Here is a 19,598-nt window from a genome sequence, read left to right as displayed (position 1 = left end):
GCATTTCACAGGAAGAAGGCCTAACAGAAGTAACAAGGCAGTACATTGAGGCATTGAACAAAAAGATTGAAGGTTTCGAGCAGTTAATCGAACAAAGTCAACAGCGGCTTGAAAAATCTGTAGGCTGGACGCAGCAAAAGTGGCAGGATGTCGACAGCAGATTTCAGTCGAAAGCCGAGAGTAGTAGTACCTGTGAGAGTAGCAGCACGTTCACAGGTGAACTCGAAGTGCTAGCAGCTGACGATGCCTTAGTGGCAGCAGAGGCCGTTAAAGGCCAGAGTGAGAGCGACGAGGTGCTGTGCCAACAGAGGACTGTAGAGACAGCTAGGCCAGCTGCGAACAATTTGGCACAGTTACCGCGTGTGTGCGTCGCATCTCATGGTATCAAGGTCGTTAGCGAGGTACAGGGTACTGTTGACTTGACAGACGCGAGCACCCATGTCGAGTCAGATCTGCGTGCAGAAGAGAAGTGCCAGCTGGACGGTGCAGTTGAGAGTAGTTCTCGGGATGGCGAGCTCCGTAGCTCACGAGAGAACAACTGCATTGTCCAGGGATCGGTGCGGCTCTCCGACAGTCTAGGTAGCCTAGAGAGGGATGATTCAGTTATTAATCATTCGGACTGTGCGCGTGAGACAGCGATCGAGACAGACGGACTGTGTGTCGATGCACAGCGTGAGCTGGGCAATGCAGTAGAGGGCAGTTCGCAAGAGTGCGAGTTGCATAACTCGAGTAAAGCCTGCTGCATTGTGCCAGAGTCGGTTGAGCTGTCCGCCAGTCGAGGCAGAGAGAATGTTGATTTAAACGAAAATCAATCAGACTGCGCGGGTAGGAGACCGATCTGGGCCGACGAGATGTGTAACGGCCAGCACGAGGCGCGAGATGACGGCATGAAAGAGAAGTCAAAGAGAAAGCGCCGCAGAAAGAAGCGCCGAAAAGTTCGGAATGCGGTGACTAATGTAGCGCGCCAAAGACGGCGAGAGACCCAGAGGGGCAGGGCGCGGAGAAAAGACAGGTGCGGTCGTTACGGACGATGTTGACGCATCAAACACGTTCGAGCCACCGGTCAAAGGGGGACCGAGAAGCTTGTTCTGCACGGACGCGGACAAAGGGCACGGGGCAGTCTAATTCCTCGTCGTTCCGTCGTTCTCTTCGAAGCTCAGCGTGCAGTGCAAAGAAGCGCAAGGTGGCAAGACGAGACCAGGTGGGGAGTAGCGACGCGATCAGTCGAGGTCATGTTGAAAGCGGGGCGCGGGGACGCAAATTGGCAGGAGACCGTAACGTCTCGGGGGAGCTGATAGTGAGTCAGCCCTTTTGTTGTTCCTCCGTAGCCAGAGTAGCTTGTAAACCGCGACCACCTCGGGTCCGGCTGAAAGTATGAGTCAGTCGTAAGCAATCGGGAACGGGAAGCCAGGAGAGCTTCCGTAGAAGTGAAACATGTTTTGTTTTATTTTTGAACATTTGCAAATTTTCGCGATTTGAGACTAGCATTTCTTTCAATATGTAAGGTATGAGCTCTGTTTATCATTTGTTTGAGAAGCTCAAGATTTGGAAGTCGCGTTTAAAGTAAACCTGTAGTCTCGCGAGGTGTTCATTAATAAGTATATAGGCTTTCTTTTTTTGTGTAAGCGTGAGTAACCTGAAGGTCAAGGTTATTGTTGAGAGGCCTATCGTAACGCGCGTGTGTGTTATTTAACCTTCTTTCTTTTTAAGTTTTTTTTTAATTTTAAGGTTAAGCGCGTAGATTTTCAGTAAGTGCGTGATTTGCACTGAGAAGAGCTGTTAGGTCCATTAGCGCGTGTCCTGTGCGGACGGAAGGAAGCAGAACGTTGATGACTGGGTTGCTCGTGTGTGTCGGGGGCAGCCGTATTCTGACTTCTCTAATACGCGTGCGAAGAGCTAGTTAGTAAAAGACACATTTGTTAAGAGGTTCCTCTGTGCTGCGTAAGTTACGCAAGAGTGGTTGTTTGTTAAAGGAGCGTGTCCTGTGTGGATTAAAGGAACAAATGTGAGTCAGCGTGATGAAAACTTTGTATGATGCAAGCATGTGTTCGGAATAGGGACCACAAACTTAGCGCGTTTGTGATGACGTACCTGTGGAGTTGGCCAGACGGTTCAGTGGCAGCAGTACATGAAATAAGTACGCCACTGCGATAAGATAAGAATAGGCTGTTCGTGAAGCTAAGCTGCTGAAGTTATGATTGAGTATTGGTGTTTGAAAGCCTTCGGTTTAATTCTGCGTAAACCTTTACTCTTGTGCAGCGCGACGGTGGGGTTTGGTCGAACTCAGGAGGAACGTGAACGCTCGCTTTGGTGGCACGAAATTTTGGGGCAAAATTTGGGATTCCCAGTTGAGTGACTTGCATGGAAATTGTGATAGCAGGCCTGGTGGGTTGGCAGCTAATTCCGGGCGTTTGAACGCTGAGCGGTATTGTGTTGCCGGGTCGACTCTTCTGTGCCAGTTGTTGTAAGATGGTTGAAGGCATTCCAAGTACGCAGGGGTTGCAGAGAGCAAAGCCGTCATCTTGCTCGCCAGCCATTCTCTTCCTGCCCAGCGGTTGCCAGCACTGGCTAGGCGAGATTTTCCGGGCCATGGAGGAGCTGTTAGGAATGGCCGTACGGGGTGGCAACGTGCCAGCTTTCAGCCCGCTGCACGTGTTCCAAGCCCCCCAGACGAGGCGCCTTCCGAGAACTGCGGATGACCGACAGCCACGTGGCGCGCGGTCAGCTCTGGAATGTGGTACGCCGCCGCGCCACCCGGGACGGAGAGCACAGTTCTACGAGGCCCTCGGTCGACGACACCGCGGGCTATGCTGTACCGAGAGTTCTACAAAGCCCTCTGACGTCGACTCCGGAGCCTTTGTGTGTGGTGCCAAACGGCGGGGCGCTGGCAAGTTTACAATGATTGGACGAACATTCCCGACCACTCGTGCACCGTCCACGCCGAACGATGACGTCAAGCGGAGGCTTATAAGCAGCGTTTGCCGGCTGCTAGAGCGTGCTCGTGTCGTGCTCGTCGTTGGGAGCTGAGTGCTCGTTGTTATGCTGAAAATGTAGTAGTGAGCTGTGTGCTCGAATGCTGTTTCCTGAATGTTAATCTTGCGGGCTCCATGTGGGAGTCGCGCTAGACTGCCAATGTATCTTGTCTTAATATGTTAATATGTAAATAAATCCTGTTCACTGAATTCATCTCTACGACCTTCGACTGCTTCAAATGGTGTTAGTCCGACGAATCTAATACAAGTGCAAGGCCACGCCATAGCAGTGCAGCAGATGTGCTTAAGTGTACTTGAAGACGTACAGCAATCGTGAAAGCCGACGCAGCCTTTCGATAGAGCGAGAGAGTTCGCGTTTGCAGAAAAGTCTCGCGAGAAAAGTCTCGCGTTTGCAGCGAGCATAGGCGTCGTAGCAGACGACGACACATGTAGCATTCCTCTCAAGGGCGCAACACTTTCTCACAATACAACATTTTTAATTCCATAAATACTTGAAGAATATCTTTATATAAGTGTCTGCATAGTTGTTATTGCTGTTGCAAAAATAAATAAATTATTATTCTCTGGCGTTAAATCAGGACCAAATCGCACCAGGATGTGCGATTCACCCTGGTGTGTCCTGTTGATAAACCATAGCAAACCGTGCTTCCATCTCGAAGTCATACAAAGTTTATGTAATGTGTTGTACATTATATAACATACTGCAAAATAAAATAGACTTTACGCTATGATACTTGAGTATAGCTTCGTTTACTGCGCCGCAAGCAAACGCCACTAGTCTAAAGATCGAAATCAATCCGAATCCTGTACTTCCCATCATTCCCATTAGTAGGTTGAGGTTGTAGGAAACTCTATGGGTTGAAGCATGGGTTGAAGTACAGTGGCCATTAGCGGCGAGAATTAGGAGTGGCGCCCTCTCGCGAGTGACGTCACGGCCAGGACGCCGCTCGCTCGGCTGCCGCGCGCGCTCGTTCCCTTCCTGTATGCTTGGGGTATGGGTGGCTCGAGCCGTACGTATTGAAGAATACGTCGGCTTCTTTCAGCTGCCATACCTAAACCACATTTTCTTCTTCAAAAGCATGTGAGTCGAGAAACTTTGCGGCTTGGATATCGCAAGCTAAGTAGCGTTAAAGGGATCTACTAGGTTTTGCAATGCATATATGCGCCGTGTCTATCGATAAATTTTGGCTAAAAAAAGAATATCTGCAAATTCAATGCGCGAAGTTGTGTATGATGCTTCGCTAAACACTTGACATTCCTTTAGTATTTAGCTATGAGAGGCATTGCATTCTAGGTGGAAGAAAAATTTGGTAATTGGCGTCAACATGTTATCCGATGTTAGAAAGACGCTGCCCAGCGAAGCTGTCATCATGATTCCTATTACTCTGGTGTGTTGTTCTATTCAAATATGGGCATTCATTAATGCGTAGAGAAATAGTTAGGCGCGCATTTCTTATGAAAAAGTTTGCTGCTACTTTCATCCCCCTCTGAAACAGGCCTCCAAAAAACGAATAGCTCATGGCTGCATGCTAACACGACGGCGCGTCATGTAGAGTATTTACATAGTTAATTCACAAACACCATAGTAGCAATCACCTGAGAGAAAAGTTTCGTTGTTAAGATCGAGAGCCACTCAATTGAAAGTGATGAAATGTTTCATAGTGGCCCTCAGTAGCCTTTATCGACAATATGGCACACCCCTGATCCCGTAACGGTAGCAATCGACTGTCCGTATGGCGAGGCACGCTATGTTCGCGAAACCCATCAGTTCACTACAACTTCGAATTAAAACCATAAAGCATTTTTTACAGCGCCAACTGGAATGGCTAAAGTATTCTCGAGCTACTACACCGCAGCTTTGATTGCCTACAAAAAGGAAAATTCAAGCACCTTCTGTCTCACCGTGTCTCGATCCTGCGTTATTTAATTATACAAACGGATAGCTATTCGCTTTCGGTACATAAAAGAGAACCTTGCAGGCTAAATTAGGTTTGCTCCAATCCAATCGTAAACATTCATAAAGAAAGCCACAAGCCTTGCATATACTTTCACTTGATTTCTGACCCTCCACCGGGGGAATTTCGATATCTTCAATATGTCCCATACTACTAGTCATTGACGCTTCGACTTCTTTCTGGCTGCAGCTGCGGTTCAGCAGGCATACTTCACTAAAAAAGTTGGGCTGAGCAGCCTGTGTCAGTTCGCCAAACAGATTCGTCATGTATATTCCTCAAGCAACAAGCACTAGTAAATTTCTCAAGTGAGTTTGATTTGATTTGATTTATTAATTTCCATTTACACACACACATGTACAGAGGAGTGGTAAATGGAGGTGGATGAGGGAAAAAAGCCGCACAGACGCGGCCACCAGCGCTATTTATCTACGGAAGCCAGCGCTCTAGTAATGGAACTTCAAGCCATCCACGACGCTATGCAAGATGCGAAATCTAAGCTGCCTACCATCAAGCAACTAGACATCTTCACGGATTCTTTAGCGGCTATTCAGGAACTCAAGAAGGTCGATAAGGCGATGGAAATCTGCGAGAGAATACACACTATGAATAGTAAGACAGCTGTCAAGGTACACTGGATTCAAGGCCATTCAGCGAACCCTCACAACATTGCTGCTGACCAGCAGGCACACTGCCCTCCTAATCCTGATTCTCCACCTATTCCCCTCCCACCCCAACCCCGTAACTCGCTGCGAGCCGGTAAAAATGTTCTCCGGCAGGACACACGCGCTCTTATCCCACCGCGTGTCTGCTCCCTCCCCCTTCACTTTACTAGGGCGGAGGAAGTTGTGCTTAGGAGGCTTCGGGCCAGGGTGGCCCTTACACCGGCTGTTGTCTCAAGGTGGAACTGGTCGCATTTACCACTGGGTGCTACGTGTCCATACTGCTCCGTTCCTGTGGTGGAATCAGATGCATACCACCTAATATGGACATGTACGGGTTTACAATCGGAACGCTCGCGTCTCCTACTGCAAGCCGGCCTCCGCTACAGTGTGACAACCAGCTATTACCACTGGATACATGATAACAGATTTCACAAAACACTGCTTCAATTCCTACACAACACAGGCCTCACAGCACACATATAATACACATATACGCTCCAACAATTATGCCTTAAGGGCAAGCCTTCATCGCAATTAAAAAAAAAAAAAAAAGACGCGGCTTGAGGTAACCTCACCCCCTAAGATACAATATGGCTGCATGGGGTAACACATCAAGCGCCATATAAATTACATTTATATAGTGGCCATAAAACATTGCAGTTATACAATATATGAAAGAACAGTGAAATATTTCTACAATAACAATGCAAAACACACTGCGGCATTGAAATAAATAAATGATATACACTAAGTAACATAGACAAAAAAAGAGGAACATAACATACATTATTAATCATTAACAAACGCGCTCTAAAGAGGTGAGTTGAACGTGTAGCAAGGAAAGGGAATAGATATTTGTACATTCCTGTTTGTACTCTGTAAATAGCTGTAAGCCTTCATTAACTTTACTTCAAATTTCCGCCGCTTAAAAAAAATAAACACGTGAAGAACCGCCTAATGTTGACAAGCAGTTAAAGAAGCAAGTGAGGCGTGTAGAATCTAAGCTCCAGTATTAGTTAAGTCCCCGTGCTACTGCCGAGCGTTTCTGTGAGGAAATGAAAAAATTCGATATTATACCATGAACTACTCGTCGTGAGCAAACCTGTTTTAGCGGAATAATATCAACGTAACTGCTGTAGAAGTCATATATAGCCAGCTTTGTGACATACTTGTTGCACCGCGGCCGGTATGGTATCATAACTGGATTCCTATAGGCTATGCTTTTGTGATTGTCTATCCGCGTATGAAAAACACGCAATGGGCTGGTCTGCATCGCTTCGGCTGGCACTGTAGCGTTGCCTTCAAGAGCTGCATTGTTGTCTAAGAAATTAGCTCTTTTAATAAATGTTCGCAAAGGAAGACGTCGTAAAAATATATTTGAGACGACCACTATAAGTATACAAGCAGAGAGAACGAGGGCGAACAAACGAAAACACCGCAGAAAGCGCCCGGGAGGGAGGGAGGGAAAACTTCTGAGTCTTTCGAGAGTTTCGCGGTTACGAGGTCTCCGTCGTCTTCATCTTCTTGGCGCTGGCGACTGGAGACTTCTCTTCAGCAAGGGTGGGCCCCTATTCCAAGGCTCCACTGAGTCGCGCTGCATCGCTCGCGTGCTGCACTAGGGCCCTTTGGGCCGTGAGCAAGCGCCCGGACAATGCCCGAACTGTAGCAGACGACAGGCGCGAGTCCGTGCCCTGACGTCACGCGAGCGGCGCCGCTCGCGTTCGTTCTCGGGGCTAATAGAGTAGTGACACCGAGGAAAGAAACTAAGGAGAAGCCCTGACGGCACTCTTTGTGAAGCAAAAGTGAAGCCAGAAGTTGGCGTTGCTCATGGCCGGCAGAGCACGGTGCAGGTAACACAGCGCAACAAGACACGATGACTAACGCAAACCCGCCCACACAGCGCCTTTGCCACGGCACGAAACCTACCAGAGCAACACATGTGAGCGCTCAAAACCATAACAACGCCGCCATTGTGACCCAAAAGGCGTGGCCATACAACAAAAAAAAAAGCAGCAAAAAAATGAGAACCTACTACGTCATTTCCGACACACTTTTCTCCTAGCGCGCGGAGGGAGTAGGGCCTCTCCCCTTCCTCCGTGGGCCTCTCCTTAGTTTCCTTCCTCCGTGAGTAGTGACAGTTGTGATACAGTAGTGAGAAACTCGACAGTGGCTATTTGAGGCATAGAGTTTCTATAGTGAGAACCATAGTAATTTTGTAGGAAACTCTATGGTGAGAACCTCTGTGAGTTGAGGCATCGCTACTAGATACTTTTCAGTTGTAAAACTCCGCCTGGGAGCGGCGCGAGAAGGTGACCCTCTGCCGTCTCCTTTCGCGAGGTGGCGCTGCCACCATGGTTGGCCCGGTTGGCTGCGGAAGCTTTCCCAAAGCAGCAGCGCGCCGCCGACTCAATGCCACAATTTTTTTTGTTTGCTGCACTTCGTGGCGCTAAATATTCAAAGCATAGCCTTTTTACATTGTGCACTCTGTAAAAGGCAGCTAACAGGCGAATGAAGAGGACAGTGAGGCTGGCATGTTTTATGCACACATGAAAAAAAGAATAGGACCAGTACAACGCCGGATTGATGAATCTAAGCATTATGCATCGATATTCACAAAAGACGCGCTTTCCTGGTTGCTGCAGCTACCTTGTGACTGCTTTCTAGTTGACAGTTTGTATCCCTGCAGTAAAACTGCATCCGCATAACAATGAAGAAATTCAGTACTTCGCACGTGAACGCGAACATATGCGCTGCACAACCAAGAAGAGGGAGGCAGCACCCCTCTAGATAATCTAAAACTTTCCAAAATATCTCTCCGCAAAGGCCTGCCTCATCCAGGGAAGTCGACACACTTTTGTTAGCAGTCTTCATAAAGCCCAGCATCTTTGGCGTCGGGTGCTTTAAGGAACCATGCTTGAGACTTCTGCACTCAAGTATTATAACTGTCGCAGCCAACTGCTGGGGTTTCAAAGCTTATGTCCGTTATGCATAGATCACATGGGGCGCCCTTTGTGACTTTACGAATAACATATCCAGACAGATAATAAACAACATTGTCCCCTATGTTCATTGCTCATTGCTATGCTCATTGCGAAATTAAGCACATATCTGGTGAGCTGCTTCGCTCCAGGCAACTTATCAACGTCGCCTCAATGGCATTGCGAAGACTACTTTTTTTACTTGCAGGCTTCTCTCGTCTGCTTGAATGTGTTGTTCATGCCGACGAGCACTGGTCCTGGCACACCGTCCACACTATACCACGTAGCGCTGTTTTAGAAGGCGGAATATCTGCGTGAAGTTGGTTATAGTAGGATGGGACTCATCTCAACCGAAGGAACGCACTAGTCTAATGCATTGCTGAAAAAAACATGAGGCAATTTCCTAGCAAACAGTGCAATGTGAATGTAGTCACAACAAATGTGAACAGTGTGCCTTACCTCCAGTGGATCTTGATGTAACTTGGCTGTCGAAACATAGAGCGCACCTGGACGCGGCAGATCATCGACAATGTCTAAAGTCGACATCAGAGTTACTCGCAGCGGCTTTGTCGTTTGTTGTGATGCAAAAAGCTTCAGGTTCTTTTGAATTGCATTCTGTTCTGTCAAGTTCAGCAGTTCCAAAAAATCTTTGATGACCTGACATGATTAGTGTAACAATTTTATATCCCTTAGGAAATGCGCACGAAGTTCAAAGGCGGTGGTCTGGTACACTATTTTGACGTAGAATGCTCGCAAATATTTAATAACACAAAAAAACAGGAGTGAGAACAGACAAAGTGATAGGAAGAGCGCTGCACCCTCCCTAGCTATCACTTCGTCTCTTTCTCGTGTTTTTTCTTGTTTCATTGCCGTTTCATTGTTCCATTGCAGGTATGTTTGCTCACAAGGCGAGCAGCATTTTCCTGGCACACAAATAAGAAACACGAGCAAAACGTGGCACGCCTCTGCACGCATCCGCGTCTCTGTCCACCCACGCAAACGTTGTTCGCACCACCCGCCTTCGGGCCGACAGTGTCGCGCGCGCCACCCCGCGGGCGCGACAGAAAGGGGCCAGGTGCCGCGGCGGAGTTTGACAACTGAAAGCAATCTAGTAACGTTATCTAGTAACGTTGAGTTGAGGCAACGCTCGTGGGGGCCCCCGTAGACACTAGCGCCACATTTCCCTCTAGGGTATTATTTAGAAACTCTATGGTTTCAAGCACTGGGGCTCTATTCTGGACACGCATGGCGGCTGCACGGCCGCCATTAGCCGCCATGTTTACTCTCTGATTGGCTGTCGAAAGGTCACGTGTTTTGAAATTCGTGCCGGGAAGCGGAAGTATTGCAAAATGCAATTTTGCGTTTTCATCAAGATGACGAAACGTGACGTGGAGCTGCAAATATTATGGACTAATACATTTTTTTGGTCCTTGGCAGATATATTGTGATGTTAGCGCTTCAAAAAGAATGTGAGCGGTAGCGTGCAGAAGCCAGTGCAATGCATCTGCAATTGCGCGAATATGTGGTGGCGATTCAAGATATGCGCCATGCCAGCTTGCTGATTGGCTGAAGGAATATCTCATGAGGAGCGTCACAGGAAGGGCTGTTTCGTAAACGTCATTTTGACGATGCGTGACGTTGCGCAGGGCCGCCATTGCTGAGATTTTCCGCCATAATTTTTGCTGCGACGAGCCGCGCGAATTATGCTAATGGGCAGCCATATGCAATGGCAGCCGAGAGGAATGCGTATCGCCACATTTTCCCCGTCGTTTGGCGCCACGAAAATCTTTTGTTCATAACGCGTGCTCATAGTATTTGCATCGCTCTCGGGTGGTGTTGGCATTTGTGTTTTGGGCCATCGTTTTTTAAAAGAACGCGTAAATACGAAATAATATTGGTTGAATATAGCAAACTTTCAGCAATGTTGTCCACTTTTCACTGCTGCATTTGTATTGTAATCGAGATTAATGCCTTTTCGCACAATCAAAAGTTATGACAACGGCTTTTTTCTAACTTACAAAAAGAAATATACGCAAGGCGGCGCCTTGAAGTTTCCTCCCGCGGTGAGAGTAACCAGCGAAATGAACAAGAGATGGCAGCGCCGGCGCTTGCGTCGCTCTAGTGGATATCTCTGGCGCGCGCAACGCTATCGGTGATATTCGGCCGTTTCTAAGCCAGCCGAGTCGGGCTGAGTCACTTGCGTTTCACGAAATAGCGATAACGTGGCCTAGAACGTGCGCGCATCACCACTGGTAGTTCGCGTATGTTGTCTCAAGAAAGAAAACAAGCGCGTTGGCACGAACATGCGATGACTCATTCCATTTTCCAGGGACACGCATCCGAGCTACTGAAGCAGACGACGGCTTGTACGCAGCAGACGACGGAAGCGAGAAGCGTTTTCGACAGAATAATCATACGCTTTGAGATAGCTGCTTTATTTTTACTGCGGAGGAAAACTGTTTTGCTTTACCGATAACGCTACATTCAGTGCCTTCATTTCAGTTTCTTAGGCGAAACGTCAAGTTGGCGTCACGTTACGTAAGCAAAACCGGGCCACCAGCGCCATTTTGTTTGCGTCGCGCCTACGTCACGCTCCGAAGAAAATGGCGGAATGTCCAGAATAGCGCCCCTGGTTTCAAGGAAGCCAGTGGCACGGCCGCTCAATGGAAACGGACTGCGTTCCATTGAGGGGCCGTGCCAGTGGTGTCTTAACCGACCGCTGGGTAGAATACACTCTAGTGATGCAGCGTTAAAAAAAAAAAACCGTACCGAGTCAGATAATAGGAGATAGATTTGTTTTGCGGGGCGTGGGGAGAGGAGGAGGAAACGGCTGAACACCTGATACTTGCTTGTAAACAACTTCACCCTGCAGTTGAATGTAACGGGGAACTATTCAAAGCTTTGGGTTTTAAAGACAGTGAAAGTAAAATAGACTTTGAACAGGTAGAAATAACTGAACGGAGGCTATCTGATTGGTGGATAATATCAACGCAAAAGTAAAGGAGTAAATACATAGGTATAGCATGCATATAGTACCATTCAAGGCTAGGTGGCGCGCGCCGCCGCCGCCCGATTCACAGCGTTCAGCCTCGATCATCCATCCACCTATCCAGCGTCGCCGTTGGCCGTTAGTTTCGTTTTTCGTAGCTGGCTCACAGAACACCTGTACTGTTTTTTTAAAATTGGTTCTTTATTCGTCTGCCCGGTTGTACGCCTGCCGTCCTCTTCCTGCTGCCCGCGTCCGCGAAAGTTTTGTTGTAGTATATCGCAGAAGAGTGCAGCTTTGACGCACTCTACTTTCTGGACGGCATCATAAAATACCAGACAGTACCAGCTGTCATTTGTGTTAGCTCGGTGCAAACACCATGGTAAGTGCATTTGCTGTCGCCGCAGTTACCAAGACACCACCTGGTTCTTCATTATATGACCACCTGTTAAACCCTGCTTTTTTGCTTGATCCTTCAGTCCCGGAAAAGCGCAGCATCTGGAGGCTACAAGCGCAAGCTCAGCGGCAAGCCCGAGCCGAGCGAAGAACAGAAAAATGACATCAACGCCGCATTCAATTTATTTGACCCCAGTGGCAGTGGTCTCATGGAAGCGAAAGACTTGAAGGCAAGTGCTCAAGCGCTGACTGGACCCTCTCTAAACTTTTTAACAGTGCGCTACACGGTTGTTAATTTCCATTTTCATGCCCTAAGTGATTGTATGGCTGGTGCTAATAATGTAACTTGTAACTTCTATCTCCAGTTCGCAATGCGTGCACTGGGCTTCGAGCCTAGAAAAGAAGAGGTGAAGAAGCTGCTTGCAGAGATAGACAAGCAAGAGACTGGTAATATTCCTTTCACAAATTAGCTTTATCTAAAGTCGTCCAGTTCGCGTCGAATTGCAGTGCACGAGGTGCTCAAGGCCGATACAGTAGAATATAGCTTATTTATAGCTTAACAAATTCCGAGCCTCAGATCGGTGCACTATTATGCTTAGGTTCCACTAATTATAGATGATGTGATTTTTAAAATATCGGTATATTTGACTGTGGTATATACATTCTGTGACATGTGCCGATATGTGAAAAGGCCCTTTGAATCTACTTTCTTAGGTAATATATATATCTGTGTGACTCATTTCCCCTGTCTTGCGACATTTAGGCAAAATAGCTCGAGAAGACTTCATGAATGTAATGGCCACAAGATTGGCAGAGAAGGACATCAATGAAGAAATTATGAAAGCTTTCCAGTTGTTTGATGAAGACAACACAGGCAAGATTTCCTTTAAGAACCTCAAGAGTGTTGCAAAACAGCTCTCCGAGAATCTGTCAGATGAAGAACTGAAGGTAAGAAGGCCGTGACCTACAGTTCGATGCGAGGAAGTTTACTATCTAAGCATAAAACATAGCAATGATAACAATAACAAAAACATTTGGATTTTATATTATAAATTTCTGCTCAGCACTGAGACATCAACATATCAGATTCTGCTTTGCTTTCCCACCTACATTAGCAAATTTCAACATCTTGACCATTGCAGACTTATTGTGACCATAATTATGCTGCTACAACATTCCATTACTTCACTGAGTGGCTCATCCACACCCTGCTAATAAATATTCATCACTCTCCATGCAGGAAATGATAAACGAGGCTGACAGAGATGGAGATGGTGAAGTTAACCAGGAGGAGTTTCTTCGAATCATGAAGAAAACTTGCTTATATTGAACATAATCTGTGTTTCTTATGCTACGGTTGACCATCGATGGCACAAAATATTTGTAAAATTGGAGCATCTGCTAACACGAAGCCCAGCTGAGTGACTGCTGAGTGAGTGAATGAAGCATTATCAAAGTGGTAGCCTAAAAATGTGAAAGAATAAAGCCACACAGGGTAAGCACTGCCTTGTGTGGTTCTTTTCTATGCGCCTTTTTTTTTAAATCATATTATTTATTTCCACCTTGAAGGCATTAAATAAAAGGAGACATTTACTAAAACTTCAATAGCCAAAAAGAAGCAGAAGTAGAATATAATTTACCAATCTAATAAATGTACAGAACTATTGCAAAAAAATATATTGCATATTGGGTGAATAGTACTATAATTAACCCAAACAGAAAGGCATACAGCAAAATTGTACAGTGTACTTGTACATATTTTGAGGCACAAGGCCAATTCAAAGGCATTCCATAGACTGATGCACAGTGCATTGCTGTGTGAAATGATTCAATAGCATTTCTTGAAGTTTGTCGTGGTTTCTACATATGTGACTGTATTGATAGGAGGACGAGTTGCAGTTGCATTTGAGAAAGGAATTACTCATTGCTGAAGTGTGATGAAAGCAGATGTTTAGAACATTGGCTTTAACTGTTACCTGGCATGTGGGTGAAACAGATAGTACATCAGACATAAATGCAATATAAAACTGCTTGATCCAAGTTGTAACAGTAAGCTTAGTTCTGATTTTAGACAAGTGATGCTTGAATCGTTCAAAGTGCTAAAACATGCAACGGTATGGGTTTTCAAGATTATGGGTAACATAGAATGAAAGCTATCACATTTGTCTCTGTGTATGATATACTGCATCACTGAAGGAAACAGAGTAGGGCAATATCTTGCAAAAAATCTATTCTTTGTTTGTTAGAGATTTGGAATCTTGAGTCTTTCCTGAACAATGCTGACTGTGTCATTTACGTGTGCGTGATTTATTTCCCCAGAAAATGACCTTTTCCAAAACCTATGCTCCATCTCAGGAGTACCTTGCAGCACTGTGAAAGCTGCAGGGCTCGTTAGCCAATGGGAAAGGTGAAAGCCCCCCAAAATGTGTTCATCCGCACCGTGCCATCTTCTCGGCGTCTCTTTTGCATCTGCTCGCCTGCTTTGTTGGTACTTGCTCCTCGCAGTTAACCTAGCTTGTTTATTATGCCTGAAAATGTAAGTAAACCATAAGGCTAAACCCCCCCCTCAAGCAAGATAAAGTGTGGCTATAGTAACGTGAAGTATATTACAGCAGTTGTGAACCATGCATTGTTACATGCTACATCTAAAGTCAACACACATCAATTATTGTGCTGACGAAACTTGCGTTATACTGAAGCCAGACACCTCAATTTTTGCTTGCCCGGTACAGTTTGTGGGTGTCACAATGTATGACATACTGTGTGTACTGACTTTAAGAACAATAAATGAATACACAAAATGTTTTTTCAAGTAGAATCATGTTATAAAGTTCAATGCGTGACTGGCAAACAACACAGTGATCCGGGAGAGGTGCCTTAAGTTTGAGAAGTCACTAGCACCCAAAGTTTTCATCCTCCATACTGGTCTCCTCTTTTTAAAAGGTTGCTGTGTCCTCCCATAGGTTGAGCACGACTGGGTGTTGGTTGTCAACAATGACATCAATGATGTGGTCAGTTTCTTTCATCTTCCTCAATCACATGTTAAACACAGTTCTTACACTACTGTGGACTTACTTGTTCTATGGCATCTGCAAACGATTATTCACCTCTTGCATAATTGAAGGGTAATATTGAAGGGCAATTTCAATGAGTTCTTTCTTTTTCTAAAAATGAGATAGAACTGGACAAGCAGCATTTTATTTCGTCTGATAATACAATACAAGGATGTTTTTTTTGCAGCGAGTGGTTGAGTACTAGGGACAGCATTTAAATGAGGAGTGCCTTCGTCATCGGGCAAGTACTTGAATGTCCCAGGAGAGTCACTAATCATGTCCTGCATTTACCTCAATTTCTCAATTATTAAGGCTCTGTTCGCTATAATATCGACGCCTTAGAGGTTCTCTAGCAGTAATTTACCACTTTAGCTTGACTTAATATTTGCCTTTAGTGTCACTTTAAAGTGTGCATGAGCTTCAAAGCACCTTTGTTACATTGAAATGCAAGCCTGCCATCAAGCTAAGAACAGCTGTTTTTATTGCAATAGCAATTATTTGGACACTCCAGGTGCGATAACATAGTGGCTGCGCGCTGTATGCTGTGTATGCAAGTGAAAGCATACGAGGGTGAGCTGAAGATGGTAGCTCGATCTTGCTCATGTAATGTACCAAGGAGAGGTGCTACTTCAGTGACGGCTGCGTATGGTGCGGCTGTGCGGGCCCCATCTTGAAATCGATCTGCGATGGGAGACAGAGTCTAGGTGCACTGAGGGCTGATAGCTTTATGTGCACTGTGTTCTCACTGCTTAGCTTGTGTTGAAGCGAGAGGCAGGACGAAGGTCAATTTGCTCGCTGCCACTGCCGCGCTTCCTTACTCCAGCATTTTGACAGCGAGTGTCTGCGATCGAGTGAGATGTGTTCATGTTTGCCTGTGCACACATGGCACCATGCTTGTTAATTTATTAGTAAGTGAATGCTTACAATTTTATACTACTGATAAAACTACTATCCTTGCTTCATATAGCTTTTTTAATAATTTGCTAATTACATTCGATGCTTTGCCTTTCGGGCAAAACTTCTTTAATGCTAATGCCAGACTAATGCTATATATGGGGTGTCCCAGTTGGACCAAGATTTTTATTAAAAAAAAACAAGGGCTCTAGAGAAATCATACGAACTGCATCGTAGCAGCAGCCTTGTGTACTTACAGTCAGTATTATTTTTATCACGAAGTATTAGTTGCTTTTAATCAGTGAACTTTTTAATTATTGCTTTAATCGCAAACATATCAATTACAAAGTTGTAGGGCACCTTAAATAAGCTCCAAATCAAGCACTTACTTCGTGCTGAAGGTTGTTTTTTTCCAAGAAAAAACAAAAGCCTGCGAAATGTGAAATAGATGCTCACTCATACACCTCTACACAAGTGCCTCGAAGCGACTTTTGAAAGATATACGGCTGCTTTCATTTATTGACGCATCATACAAGGCTTCGTCATGTTGGCTCGAGAGGTTTCATGACCTAACTAGTGTGGTGCAATAAGCGTCAGCATCTGCGGACGCAAGAATGTTGGGCTTGACCTTGAGGCACTCTGGATAGCTTTAACCTTTGCTTATCATGAAACAAAGCTACAAAATAAATTCAACCAATGTAAAAAAAGCACAAAAAAGAAAGAGGCAGCTCTCGGAAGAACAGAAAACAGCTACTCGGGAGCTTATTTCAACAAAAAATAAACCAAAAGCACGTAAGGCGTCTCAGCTGCCCACAAAGAAACATCGAAAGGTGCAGCTGGTTTAGCCATTTACCCTTTCTGTCTCTTGAACTCCGGAAAAGAGGCAAAACAAAGCAGTTTTTTTACCTGTTTCTATCTTTGTCACAAGCTTTCTTTATATACGGATAGGGCATGATAGGGTGACATCATGAAGGTGCGTTAAAACAGTTGCATTTTACACCAGTTTTGAGCAGTTACTTTCCACTGCCACTTATAGCACATGCTCAAACTGGTCACCGTCTGAAGCAATGCAGTACTTGCTTCTTTCGAACACTTGTGCTGTTGCAGGTTTGAACAACGCCGTTGGAATCTCGCAGCAGACTCTGCATATTTTTGCCTTTAGGGCGTCCGGTGTGGTAGTTCTACTGCTATACACGTAATCTTTAACCTAGCCCCACAAGAAGTCAAGCAGTGTCATGTCTGGCGACCTTGCAGGCCAGAGTACAGGTTCGTGCCAACCAATCCACTGTCCAGGAAAAAGCTTGTCGAGCCACGCTCGAAACTGACTACTACTACTATGTGCAGGAGCACCATCATGTTGAAACCAGATTTTGCGAAGGTGCGCAAGTGGAACGTTGCAACAGACATCATTCACCGGGCCCTCGACAATGTCATTGACGTATCATTGCGTCATTAGTGTGTTATAAAAAAATATGGGTCCAATGTTGCCATTAAAAATACCAAACCACACATTAAACAACTACTGGTATTGGTGTCATATTTGTGCCAGCCATTGGGATTCCTATCACTCCAGTAGTGCGCATTGTGAAGATTAACTTCGTTAATCTGGACGTTTCTGGGCATTAATCTGGGCGTTTCTGGAGAAATTAGCCTCATCTGTCCAGAGCACGCAAGTGAGAAAGTCCAATCCTTCATATTTTGTGAAAATCCAATTGGCGAAGTCGTCTGTTTTCAAAATCTCGATATTCAAGTTTTTGGTGAAGATATACATGGTATGGGTGCATATGGTGTGTTTTTTTAAAAATACACATTAACGGCCTTGAGGTTTGGGCCTCTCCATTGGCATTGCGCACGCCACCGTGAGGGTTAGCAGCAAAGAATGACAATACATTCGTTTCCGCTTTGTGACCTACCGTCACAATCCTGTGTTGCTTTCTTGTGAAGCTACCCATCTTACAAAGGACTTTGTACATTCTAAGGACTGTTGACAGACTAGGGGTCTTCCACAATGCCACATCTGGAATAGCTTGGCTGTCTTCCTCAATTGTCGCCGTGCGCCGCCCCCAGAGCCAGGATCATGTTAGCCCTCTGATCATTCGTGAAGGGCATGATGTGTGTCCTTGAAGAACAGGTCACTGTCATAATACCTTTGAGATCTCCCGTAGTTATCTTCGCACTGACATGGCGACCAAAAATGATTTACGTAATCAACAACAGCATATGCTGGCCATGCAGATCCACCAAACACATTAAATGGACATAGCCTGTGCAAAATTTGTTTCTATTGTTAAAAGGAACTAAAGGAACATGCGGTCCGGGCGCACCTATCTACAGAACAAGAGTGTGCAAAATTAGTCCCAAGTGCACCGTCATGGTTTCCCAGCTTCGAAATCCCCCCCCCCCCCCCCCCTACGGCTCCACTACGCTTATCAATGCGTCAGCGGCGTGTTCTCGCGATGCCACAACAATCCCATAGCGTGAAACCCTGCATCGAGCTGCTGCCACTAGAAAAGCCGTGTATCCATGGCTGTTCGCTTGGGAGCACATGAGTTGCGCCGCACGAGCGCGTATGTATTTCGTATTTTGGATGTTTCGTGCACTTTTGTTTGTTTTTTTTGGAAAAACTAACGATGTAAAGCTGAGCACGAAACAAATGTGAAACAAATGCTTGATTCGTAGGTTATTTGAGGTGCCCTACAACTTTGTAATTGATGTTTGCGATTCAAGCAATAATTAACAGTTCACTAATTTAAAGCAATTAATACTTGATGTACCTAAGTATACACGGCTTCGGCTACTATGGAGTCTGTACAATTTCTCTAGAGCTCCTCGTTGTTTTTTTTTATATAATCGTGGTGCAAGTTAACTGGGACACCCGGTATATTGAAATTCAGTTTTAAGCAAGCATTGCAGCCTTGTCATATGCAACAGCATGCCTGTAAAGTCTTGAAATATAAAAGTTGACTTTAACAACACTGTGGTGACATTTTGAAATTTGTGAACTTTTTCTACTGTGCACCTCCTTTATGCTGGACAGCTTGAGATTAGACGCATACTGGCTAATATTGCTAGCACCAAAAGTAGCACGTGAACATAGCTTATGTTTTCATGACTGTAGATGAAGTGCAGTAAACACAGTAACAGATTTTAGGAATGCTTGGCCTGTTTATTAGTAGACAAAATTTGGCCCAGTGAATGCAGCTACAGGCTGCTCTGTACAACAAAACCATTTTTCCGTTGGCAGATTGTCACCTTATGACTGGGAGGCCCGTCTGCAATGAACAAAAGTAGCCAGTTTAAGTGACGTGACACCAAAATAAAGGCACCTACAAGAAGTAGAAAACAATTTCCTTTTGTTGTCTGGCATATAAAAGCCCGAAAAGCAAGGTACCTAACTTGAATGTAAGTAACAATGAATTTTTGCTTAAATGAGCCTTTCTCACCAGAGGTGGCAAACAATGCCAATGACACATTTCAGGTACCTAAGGAAGCATATTAACTCCAACTCTACAGAATGGATGGCACAGGACACAATGTGTTTTGCAGTATTCCAGAGAAATAGAAGTAAATAGTAGAGGTAAAGTAATAAGTTAAACTGCGCCTAAATACTACTTTACTTTTGCTGTAGAGGAATACTGGCTTTTGTATGGTGGTGCTACATTTGTAGTGTAACTTAGTGAA

At 45.4% G+C, this 19,598-nt stretch overlaps 2 protein-coding genes across 3 annotated transcripts in view; one reads left to right on the top strand and one right to left on the bottom strand.

Annotated features, from left to right (window-relative positions):
* Window positions 1-11,684: 11,684 nt before the first annotated feature.
* On the top strand, window positions 11,685-14,788 carry LOC135916356 (uncharacterized). Of its 2 annotated transcripts, XR_010568905.1 has the most exons (6): window positions 11,685-11,956; window positions 12,054-12,200; window positions 12,336-12,417; window positions 12,734-12,918; window positions 13,211-13,402; window positions 14,290-14,788. XR_010568905.1 is itself a non-coding variant. In XM_065449719.2 (5 exons), the coding sequence occupies exons 1-5, from the start codon at window positions 11,954-11,956 to the stop codon at window positions 13,298-13,300; spliced, it is 507 nt and encodes a 168-aa protein (XP_065305791.1). In that variant the 5' UTR covers window positions 11,685-11,953; the 3' UTR covers window positions 13,301-14,788. The 2 variants fall into 2 exon arrangements, 1 of the variants encoding a protein (XP_065305791.1); XM_065449719.2 differs by having other exon boundaries at window positions 13,211-14,788.
* Window positions 14,789-19,062: 4,274 nt separating this feature from the next.
* Window positions 19,063-19,598, bottom strand: part of ScsbetaG (Succinyl-coenzyme A synthetase beta subunit, GDP-forming) — a 45,543-nt gene continuing 45,007 nt past the window's right edge. The window contains exon 12 of the mRNA XM_065449717.1: window positions 19,063-19,189. The gene's annotated coding sequence lies outside the window, so the exon portion shown is untranslated. The remainder of the gene's footprint in view (window positions 19,190-19,598) is intronic.

The sequence above is a fragment of the Dermacentor albipictus genome, chromosome 5 (genome assembly GCF_038994185.2).
Source record: "Dermacentor albipictus isolate Rhodes 1998 colony chromosome 5, USDA_Dalb.pri_finalv2, whole genome shotgun sequence".
NCBI classification, from domain to species: domain Eukaryota; kingdom Metazoa; phylum Arthropoda; class Arachnida; order Ixodida; family Ixodidae; genus Dermacentor; species Dermacentor albipictus.
The sequence above is the reverse complement of the archived record's forward strand: the minus strand, read 5'-3'. Positions and strand labels throughout refer to the sequence as shown.

Bases quoted from the DNA above. Each gene is read 5' to 3' on its own strand.
- LOC135916356 (XM_065449719.2), top strand. The intron at 12,418-12,733 runs GTAATATTCCTT...TGCGACATTTAG, and splicing joins GATAGACAAGCAAGAGACTG to GCAAAATAGCTCGAGAAGAC. The intron at 12,919-13,210 runs GTAAGAAGGCCG...CTCTCCATGCAG, and splicing joins TGTCAGATGAAGAACTGAAG to GAAATGATAAACGAGGCTGA.